We start from the raw sequence: 11321 nt of genomic DNA, 5'->3' as shown, positions 1-11321 counted from the left end.
AGACTACTAGTTTACTTAATTACAGACTACTAGTTTTCTTCATTACAGACTACTAGTTGACTTCATTACAGACTACTAGTTGATTTCATTACCAAACTACTAGAGCGTACCTCTGATAATCTCTGTTTAGAATGTACCTCTGATCATCTCTGTTTAGAGCGTACCTCTGATAATCTCTGTTTGGAGCGTACCGCTGATAATCTCTGTTTGGAGTGTACCTCTGATAATCTCTGTTTGGAGTGTAGCTCTGATCATCTCTGTTTGGAGTGTAGCTCTGATAATCTGTTTAGAGCGTACCTCTGATAATCTCTGTTTGGAGTGTACCTCTGATAATCTCTGTTTGGAGTGTAGCTCTGATAATCTCTGTTTGGAGTGTAGCTCTGATAATATGTTTAGAGCGTACCTCTGATAATCTCTGTTTGGAGTGTACCTCTGATAATCTCTGTTTGGAGTGTAGCTCTGATAATCTCTGTATGGAGTGTAGCTCTGATAATATGTTTAGAGCGTACCTCTGATAATCTCTGTTTGGAGTGTACCTCTGATAATCTCTGTTTGGAGTGTAGCTCTGATAATCTCTGTTTGGAGTGTAGCTCTGATAATCTGTTTAGAGCGTACCTCTGATAATCTCTGATTGGAGTGTACCTCTGATAATCTCTGTTTGGAGTGTAGCTCTGATAATCTCTGTATGGAGTGTAGCTCTGATAATCTGTTTAGAGCATACTTCTGATAATCTCTGTTTGGAGTGTACCTCTGATAATCTCTGTTTGGAGTGTACCTCTGATAATCTCTGTTTAAAATGTACCTCTGATAATCTCTGTTTAGAGTGTACCTCTGATAATCTCTGTTTGGAGCATACCTCTGATAATCTCTATTTGGAGTGTACCTCTGATAATCTCTGTTTGGAGCATACCTCTGATAATCTCTATTTGGAGTGAACCTCTGATAATCTCTGTTTGGAGTGTACCTCTGATAATCTCTATTTGGAGTGAACCTCTGATAATCTCTGTTTGGAGCATACCTCTGATAATCTCTATTTGGAGTGTACCTCTGATAATCTCTATTTGGAGTGTACCTCTGATAATCTCTATTTGGAGTGTACCTCTGATAATCTCTATTTGGAGTGTACCTCTGATAATCTCTGTTTGGAGCATACCTCTGATAATCTCTGTTTGGAGTGTACCTTTGATAATCTCTGTGTGGAGTGTACCTCTGATCATCTCTGACAAACCCTACATCCCAACGTGAATCTGGACAAATGGGATTGGGCCAAGAAATAAAACACAAAATGAATTGTATTTTTTAATTTGCCCTTTTTTTCTTTCGATCTTTAAACTTGTGAGATGACTCAGTCTAGTGGGAGAAGATGAGAGGAAGTGCTGGCAAAGAAAGAGGAAATAACTGCATTCTATTACCATAGAGAGTGTTGCTATGGCAGCGTCTTAATGCCATAGGGGGAGTGTTGGTGCATGGTCCAGCCAGACAATGCTGTGCAGTGTTTCCAAAGCCAAGTCTCTCGTAATACTGCTTGGTCTCCTATTCAAACCCACACTGTTTGTGTGTGTGTGTGTGTGTGTGTGTGTGTGTGTGTGTGTGTGTGTGTGTGTGTGTGTGTGTGGGTGGGGCGGGGGGGTTGCTTCCAGGAAGGCAAAAACACATAACTGCACTTATTAGATGGCTGGTACAAGAGATTCTGCAGTCATCTGTGACCCAAATTTTGAGAAGTCTCAGCCTCTGACATTGAACTCTGTCTGAAGTGTACCATACCCAAGCATACCTGATCCAGCTAATGTGTCGCCTTCACCAGGTGTGTTTGGGCCTTTGTTAAGTGTGATGTGTCCTTCATCAGGTGTGTTTGGACCTTCCTTAGGTGTGATGTGTCCTTCACCAGGTGTGCTGGGACTGACTGCCTGTCTGCAGTTTTTCTGATTAAATGCTAGATACTATGCAGATGTTTTGCATGCTGTGACACTATGTCAGAAAATGCTACAGTGGCAGGATGCAAAAGAGATTTTTGAAGTTAAGAGTACACTGTCTCTGTCTGATATTCGAGACATTTATTTGAAGCCCTTCTTAGCAAGCAGACAAGATACTCACCAAACTTCATCTGGTTTTGTGTCTGCGTGTATCAGTAATGGGAGATCAGTAAAGGTTTGTCTGGAGCTTAGGCTGGCCAAGCCCATCTCAATTTGGTTCACACAGGTCTGCATTTGTGTGAGCTCAGTTTTGACAGTCACCTGCCCCTACATGTTACACAAAAACAATGATTTAGTTCTCTGTTACTGCCTCCCAACTGCCTCTCCGCCCTCGCACACTATCAGTGCAGACTGGCAGGGTTGCCTCCAGAGCACCGCTAGGAGTCTGGTAATGAAGCAGTGTTGTTATTTTGCAGGGTTGGTCAATGGCTCCTTCCTGCCGTAGCTGGACAGTAGTGACAAGCTTCCATACACTCCAGAATTCAGAAGTTTACTTTATTTGCTGCCCTTTCTCTCTCTTTTCTTCTCATCTTTCTCTCTTTCTTTATTCCTCTCTCTCTCTCTCTCTGTGTGTGTTGCTTCCTTTGACTTGTTGACTCTAAACTCTCAGCTCATGTTGTGACTATAGTGGGCTGCTGGGTACTGACTATAGTGGGCTGCTGGGTACTGACTGTAGTGGGCTGCTGGGTACTGACTGTAGTGGGCTGCTGGGTACTGACTATAGTGGGCTCCTGGGTACTGACTATAGTGGGCTGCTGGGTACTGACTATAGTGGGCTGCTGGGTACTGACTGTAGTGGGCTGCTGGGTACTGACTATAGTGGGCTGCTGGGTACTGACTATAGTGGGCTGCTGGGTACTGACTGTAGTGGGCTGCTGGGTACTGACTATAGTGGGCTGCTGGGTACTGACTGTAGTGGGCTGCTGGGTACTGACTATAGTGGGCTGCTGGGTGCTGACTGTAGTGGGCTGCTGGGTACTGACTGTAGTGGGCTGCTGGGTACTGACTATAGTGGGCTGCTGGGTGCTGACTGTAGTGGGCTGCTGGGTACTGACTATAGTGGGCTGCTGGGTACTGACCGTAGTGGGCTGCTGGGTACTGACTATAGTGGGCTGCTGGGTGCTGACTGTAGTGGGCTGCTGGGTACTGACTGTAGTGGGCTGCTGGGTGCTGACTGTAGTGGGCTGCTGGGTACTGACTGTAGTGGGCTGCTGGGTGCTGACTGTAGTGGGCTGCTGGGTACTGACTGTAGTGGGCTCCTGGGTACTGACTATAATTGGCTCCTGAGTACTGAATGTACTGGGTACCTGGGTACTGAGTGTACTGGGCTCCTGGGTACTGAATGTCTTTGTCTGTAGGTATTCCCAGGCTCAAGTAAGTAGCAAACATTTTAGTTGGCCAAACAAAATTAGACAAGTGGAAATGCTGACAGCCAGAGTTGTGAGCTTAATGCCTTAGTTAATCAAGAATAAGAGCAGTTGGCTTCTAACCAGACCACTAATATGGTGACTGAAGAAAAGGTGTGTGAGAATGGAATGTGAATGTACTGTGTCCTTTGGCTATCTTTGATTGTTCCTGGACCTCATTATTTTTAACTTCTTAAAATAACTTTTTTCCTAAAAATATTTAAACAAAGGACACTTAAACACTCAACTCATCGCTCTCTGTATCTCTCCCTCTCTCAGGTAATCTTGGTTCGCAACTAGTTGAGTACAAAGAGGAGATGTACATCACATCCGATTGTGGGAAGACCTGGAGACAGGTGAGACATTAGGATCAGCTGAGACATTAGGATCAGCTGAGACATTAGGATCAGGTGAGACATTAGGATCAGCTGAGACATTAGGATCAGCTGAGACATTAGGATCAGCTGAGACATTAGGATCAGCTGAGACATAAGGATCAGCTGAGACATAAAGATCAGCTGAGACATTAGTTGAAACCTAAATGCTTTTGTGAAAATCCCTCTGTGATACTGCATTCACTCACAAATATCAAATATTTACTTATAATTTGTCAAAGATTTTCCCATTCAGATGGTTTACACATTGTTATAATTACAGTACATTAATATAATACTATATTAATTCAGGAGGAATCCCCTGTTACTCCCCAGTGGTGTGAGTCTGAGGAGCTCCTTGGGGGGGGCGATTTCTCTCTCTCCCCGGCTGCTGCTTGGTTGTGCCACGCTTTCATTTTCATCTGCGTTCTGAAGCCTTTCTGCCACTGTCTCCCGAACGCTCCCTGCCACCTTATAACACGCCCAACAAACTGGATACTTAGCCTGAACCTCCTGGATCTATGAGTCAATGTTTTTTTCCTGAACTGCACGGTTGCTCATGTTGGGATGTCCTTATGTGGCACAGTAGATCCACGTGGCTTATGGGAGTTCATGTTGTCTCTTAGGTGTTTGAGGAGGAGCACCACATCCTGTATCTGGATCATGGAGGTGTCATCGTGGCTATCAAAGACACATCCATCCCCCTGAAGATACTGAAGTAAGCTCGTTTGTATCATTCGGGGGGACAGAGATCTCACTGGAATGTTATTTTGTGTGACAGCAGATACAGGAGCTGATACTGAAACAGATTAGAGCTCTAATGTGTCCTGAGGCAAGAATAATTTACAACAGGTGAGGGGGGACAGAGAGAGAGACAGATAGAGAGGGAGAGAGGATTAGACAGAAAAAGAGTGAAGAAGGGATAGAGAGAATGATAGGGCATAGGGAGATGAAGGAAATCATTAGAAAAGTAGAATTAAAATGACAGAATGTTATATCCATATATTTATCTCTTCTCTCCATCTCTGTCTCATTCTGTCTCTCTCTTTCTGTGATAGTGTAAATGATTCTCACCTCAAAGCTGCTCAGCTCTAAACAGTTTCAGTATCATCTTGAATCACTAAAGTGAGATTTCTGACTCTCTCTCTCTCTCTCTCCCTCTCTCTCTCTCTCTCTCTCTGCCTCTCTCTCTCTCTCTCTCTCTCTCTCTCTCAGTTCAGTTCAGTAAGCTTTACTGGCATGACCGTATACAATAACAGTATTGCCAAAGAAGTATTACAACATGAATATAATGCAACATTACAACCTTTGCAATTATGGGAATTAAGAGTTCCGTTATGATAAAGAACTTGTAGAAAAATGTAATTGATCTGAAATAATAATAATTGGAAGAAGTGAAAAGAAAGGAAAATATATAAATAAAACGGATGGAAAATAATAAATAGTGAGGTAACTTATAAACTGGGTAATATAGTGTGTGTGTGTGTGTGTATATATGTGTGTGTGTGTGTGTGTGTGTGTGTTTGGGTGTGTGTTTGTGTGTGTGTTTGTGTGTGTGTGTGTGTGTGTGTGTGTTTGGGTGTGTGTGTGTGTGTGTGTGTGTGTGTGGGTGTGTTTGGGTGTGTGTGTGTATGAGTGTGTGTGTGTGTGTGTGTTTGGGTGGGTTACTCACGGTCCCTCATCTTATGTCAGATGTGTATCACACAGCTAAAGTGCTGCTCTCCTTCTTTTCGCCCAGTAGGACGGATAGTTTATCAGTGTTAGACAGGCACATAAAGTTGGGGTGGATCGTCTCAAATGTTATAAAGTAAATTTGCTGTATTTGGATGAATTTTTCACATTAATTGAGGAAGTGCAGCTCTGTCTCTATAGTGTCATTTTTACATTGCTGGCAAAGTCTCTGTTTTCTGGGTAGCCATGACTTTTTATATCGACTGGATGGCCCGGTTGTGTTCACTGAGTCTGTACCTTGTCAGTGTGGTTCTGTGTTTAATGTCAGTCACTGTGTTCAGGTAGTCTGCTACAGTGTACTGACATTTTAGGGCCAGATGTTTGTGTGTTCCAATGGGTGATGTAGTTTTGTTTTTGAAGTGTAATAATTTGGTTTGGTCTGATTGTTTGCATTTCAGACTGGTCCTGATGTGTTACAGTGTTAGTGTGTGTTAATGAACTCAGCGTCAGGACCAGCTGTGTGAGGGGACTCTTTTTTCTGCTCAGCTCTTGGCACTGCAGGGCTTTGTAGAGGTAGGAGTGGGTGTCACTGTTTTTTAAGTGTTGCCAGTATTTAATAATCCTTTTTTGAATTCTGAGTAATAGTGGAAATTGGCCTAATTCTGCTCTACATACGTTATTTGTTGTTTTCCTGTGCACTTTCATAATATTTTTACAGAATTCAGAGTGCATAATTTCAGCTGGGTGTTTGTTCCATTGTTCAAAATTTTGATTTGAGAGTGGCCCACATACTTCACAATCATACAGCAGATTTGGTTCTATGATAGACTGGAATATTATGAGCCAAATTTAAATTGATATTTGACTGTGAATTTAACATTTGATTGCATAGAATGCCCTGTGTGCTTTCTCTCTCAGTTCACTGACTGCTGGATTGATGTTTCCAGTTGAACTAATCTTCAGTCCTAAGGAATTGTAATTTGTACACGTTTCTAGTGTTTGTGTCGCTAATGTGTGGTGTGTTTCCCTGAGATCTGGTTCTTTTCTGAAAAATGATGGTTTTAGTCTTTTTCAGGTTCACTGTCAGGGTCCAAGTCTGTCAGTACTGCTCCAACAGGTCCAGGGCCCAGGTCTGTCAGCATTGCTCCAGTAGGTCCAGGTCTGTCAGTATTGCTCCAGTAGGTCCAGGTTTGTCAGTACTGCTCCAGCAGGTCCAGGGTCCAGGTCTGTCAATACTGCTCCAGCAGGTCCAGGGTCCAGGTCTGTCAGTATTGCTCCAGTAGATCCAGGGTCCAGGTCTGTCAGTACTGCTCCAGCAGGTCCAGGGTCCAGGTCTGTCAGTACTGCTCCAGCAGGTCCAGGTTCCAGCTCTGTCAGTACTGCTCCAGTAGGTCCAGGTTCTGTTGTATCTCCTACTCTGTGGGCAATAGTAGAACCAGGTAATTTGCGTCCTGTGAAACATGCAAATATTTCGTTTTTGTTCTGGTTAACCTGTATGTCAGTTAGGGTGTGTAGAGTGTAAATATGATCTGATGTGTGATTATTTGGTTTGAATCCAATCTGACTTTTACTCAAGACACCGTGTTTCATAAGGAAGACTTTAAGTCTTGAAGTAATAATGTTACAGAGTACCTTCCCCAGATTACTGTTCACACAGATGCCTTGGTAGTTATTAGGGTCAAATGTATCTCCATTTTTGAAAACAGGTGTTATAAGACCTTGACTGCAGATGTCAGGGACGTAACTGACACTCAGAGTCATGTTGAAGAGTTGGAGGATGGCCAGCTGGAGTTTTTACTCGTGTTTAATCATTTCATTTAAAATGCCTTCAGGCTCACTTGCTTTTTTTGGTTTAAGAGTAGAAAATTGATTTGTAAGTTCCTGCTCAGTAATAGGTGAGGCCAAGGGATTCTGGGAGTCTTTTATTGCTAGTTCTAGTTGTTGGGTAATTGATTGGAGAGTGATTTAAAACGTGTTATCCATGTGTCACTGTTTTGAATGGTTAATTTTTCTGCTTTAGATTTATTAAGAGTGTTCCAGTGTTTCTAAAAACTATTTGTATTTATAGACTCCTCAATTAGTGTCAGTTGTGCTTGTGTGTATTGTGCTTTCTTGATTCTGAGTGTACGTTTGTAGAGTTTGAGTGTTTCACAATACTGAAGGTGTAAATCTGCATTATTTGTGTTTTTGTGTCTTTGATTTGATCACTTTCTCAATTCTTTCCTAATTTTCTGACATTCTGTGTCAAACCACTTATCATCTTTTTTTGGTTTGTTCCTTACTTGTCTTAGGTTACATTTTTGGGCAATTGTACTAAAAATATGATTCATATTTTTAACTGCAAGATTGATGCTTTCATTATTGTAAGTGTATGTGGTGTCCAGAAAGGTGTCTAAAATTGCTTTCTGGATTGCTTTCTGGAACTCTTCTGTGCTGTTTTGGGCCCATCTGTATGGTTTCCTGATATTAAACATCTTACTGGGCTGAATGGAAGCAGTATTGTTAGTCTCTGTCCTTTTAATGAACACAGTGATTTGGCTGTGATCAAACAGAGGGGTTAGTGGCTTTACAGTGAATGCACTGAGAGAGAAAGGATCCAAATCTGTTATCATATAATCCATTGTACTATTGTCAAGAGGTGAGCAAAAGGTGTATCTCCCATAAGAGTCCCCTCGTAACCTACCGTTGTCAATGTAGAGACGCAGACTTTGACAGAGCATGAGGTCTTTTTCATTCCTGTTAACCTGTGTGTCATAATTATATCGGGGGAGATTAATTATATTTCTTGGGTAATGGTGTCAAATATGTGAGTGTTGGGTAGAGATCCAGTATGTGTGTTCAGATCTCCACAGATCAGCACACTTCCCTGGGCCCGGAAGCCACTGACCTGACCACGGAGACTGGGACAGATGTCTTCATTATAATAAGGGGATTCACTGGGAGGACTGGAGATTGTACAAAGGAATATTTCTTTTGGAGTGTTTAGAATCTCTTTGTTGATTTTAAGCCAAATATGTGATTTTTCGAATTCTGAATTTAGACAATTCTGATTTCTACCAGATAATGATTCCACCTGAATCTCTCCCTCTTTTACTATCAGGGGGCTTAACAGCAGGGAGGATGATTTCATTGCAGTTTACAGGACAGTGAGTCACCCAGTCTGATTTACAGCAGGTTTCCTGGAAAATTATAATGTCCTTATCTTCTGTGTTATTTGTGAATTCAGTGTTTTTACTTTTGTACCCAAACAGGGATGATTTTATGCCTTGAATGTTCCATAGAGACAGATAAGTTTCATTATTTAAAAGAAGTATGAAAGGAAAAATACAAACACAAATAGATTTAAAGTGAGATAAACCTGTAAAAGTGAAGGATTATGTTGATATTACATATACAAACATGTACAATTCATGTATATAAACATACATATTAAGATGGTTTAATGGCTCACCTGCATACAGTGGTGTGTGCTGGTCTCCCTGGTGATGGACATACAGTGGTGTGTGCTGGTCTCCCTGGTGATGGACATACAGTGGTGTGTGCTGGTCTCCCTGGTGATGGACATACAGTGGTGTGTGCTGGTCTCCCTGGTGATGGACATACAGTGGTGTGTGCTGTTCTCCCTGGTGATGGACATACAGTGGTGTGTGCTGGTCTCCCTGGTGATGGGGCATACAGTGGTGTGGGTGGTCTGGTGTGATGGGCATACAGTGGGTCTCCACTGCCCTCATTGGTGCCAGTGGGGATAATGAGGTGGCTTGGATTACCTAAGATGGCATGTGTGAGCAGCTGGTGGGCATGGCTGGTTCGGGGACACCAAACTTTGGCAACTTTGGATCCTGGGGACAGCTGATCCTCATTTAAGAATTTTCCTTTAGAATCAAATAACAGCACTCTGTTTGCATCTATAGGAATATTTGTATGAGGTGTTTTATCTGGCTCGGAGTGTGCAGGGAGCATCTCAGGCTGGGCTTTGGCTGGGCTGGGCAGGTCTCAGGTTTAGGCTGGGCTGGGCTAGGCTCAGGATTGGTGGGACGTGGCTTAGTGGAGGTGTGGTGTGGTTCTGGCTGATCCTGGTGGGCTCTGTGCTGGGTGTGGCAGGGCTCAGATTGGGCAGGGCAGTGCTCTGGATGGACCAGCTGGGGCTCAATATGGGCGGTCTGTGGCATCACATGTTTGCCAGTTGGCTTTTAGTCTCTGTAGCTCCTCCCTCAGGGAGGTCATGGTACTGTCCCTGAGCTATAGTTTCTCTCTGACTGCACTGAGCTCCTCCTGAGAGCCTCTCTGTCTTTCTGGAGCTCCTGCACGTCTCCTCTCATTTCCAGCAGTGAGTTTATTTACTGGTCCAGCTGATCTTTGACGTACTGGGAGGATAAAGTTAAATTTTTCCTGAACAGAGCAGACTGCCCTCACTGCCTTGAAACATGATGGTGCCATTGTGATAAACGTTCACAGTTAGAATGGTGTTATCCTCATGACTATCTGTCTTCCATACACATGCCCTGCTTTTTGTGTGGTTTGTAGTGGGCACAGACAGCTCTGTGCCAGGCTTCAGTGTCTTCTGTATATAACAGGAGACTGGTGATGGTGGTTTTCTTTCCTGCTGTGCTAGTCTGCTGTAAGTGTCTCTGGTTTTTCTTTTAGTATTTTGTGTTTTTAGCTCTGCTGGGTAGTTTATTGTAAGGGGGAGTTTTCCTGTGCCTGTACTAGCCATGGCTCACTCAGTTACTAGCTATAATAGCACATGAACTAGTTTTCTGGATGAGTAAAGTGCTAAAATGTATTCACGTTTCTGTGGAGTTGAGGTTCTTACCTCAATATTCCCTGAAAGAAGGCTTGAATGTAGATTATCCTTTTATGTTTCAGATACTTTTCCCCCCGTCTTCCTTGGCGTTATCCTTAGATTTGTCCTTAGCTGTAAGATGCTAGCTACTGTTTCACTCCTGTTAGCTGCTATGTGTTTGGAAGGTTTCTTGTGTTGTGAAGACATTTCATCAAAAGTAGTTTGTTTCTTTCTTGAGAGTTGAGGGTTTTTTTTGTTTTTTTTATCTCTTTACTAATTTACTTTGGTTTATTTTGTTTTTCTTTGGTTTCTCATTTTAAAGACCCTGTACTTATAAGTACTCACTCACTCTCTGTCTCACCACGCTTTGCTAGTCTAATGGCAAAGCTAATCCTGTTTGTCTGAGATTTCTTTAAACACACACATTGAAACACACACATTGAAACACACACATTTAAACACATACATTGAAACACATACATTGAAACACACACATTTAAACACACACATTGAAACACACATTTAAACACATACATTTAAACACACATACATTTAAACACACACATTGAAACACACAAATTTAAACACACACACATTTGGTGTAAAGAGACTTTCCAGACCCAGTTGCCCACCTTCCTGGAGAGGTTTAGGGAAGCTCAACGCTTGTCTACACCGTCCTGTTGTCTGCTCCAATGACCGCGAATGTTGCATCACAGAGTGACATTCAGCGCCAGGAGAAAACAATAAACACCTCTACCAGGCCTTTCAATACACAGACACACAGACACGCATGTACACACACTGTAAAAAACTCTTTGGATGCATGCACTATCTGCAATGTGACAGCAATGTCCAGAAACATAGCCAAGGAGACAGCAGGCCGTGAGGACTCACATTTTTAGTGTTTGTTACAGGCATTGATGGGCAGTCATGGAAAAAAATAGATACAAAGCAAGAAAAGAGACAGAGAGTGAGAGTGAGAGGGTGTATAAATATCATTTCTTTTTCTAGCTTTTGCCAAACACACTCCAAAAAGACTCCAGATGGATTTTGCACACAGAAAATCTCTTACTACCCATAAAGAGCTTTAATCAATATTCATATTCCAATTGAA

General features: G+C 42.5%; 1 protein-coding gene across 3 annotated transcripts in view; it reads left to right on the top strand.

Moving 5' to 3' along the window:
- The window catches only part of sorcs2 (sortilin-related VPS10 domain containing receptor 2), a 230121-nt gene that overhangs the window by 191416 nt on the left and 27384 nt on the right, over nt 1–11321 (top strand). For all 3 annotated transcript variants that reach the window (XM_081725448.1, XM_081725449.1, XM_081725450.1), the window contains exons 12-13: nt 3659–3735; nt 4380–4471. In XM_081725448.1, the coding sequence (XP_081581574.1) occupies nt 3659–3735; nt 4380–4471 (169 nt within the window). The remainder of the gene's footprint in view (nt 1–3658; nt 3736–4379; nt 4472–11321) is intronic.

Source organism: Electrophorus electricus, chromosome 13 (assembly GCF_041902795.1).
Source record: "Electrophorus electricus isolate QZ-2024a chromosome 13, ASM4190279v1, whole genome shotgun sequence".
Lineage (NCBI taxonomy): Eukaryota > Metazoa > Chordata > Actinopteri > Gymnotiformes > Gymnotidae > Electrophorus > Electrophorus electricus.
Note: the sequence above shows the minus strand (reverse complement) of the source record. Positions and strands in the feature narration are given on the sequence as shown.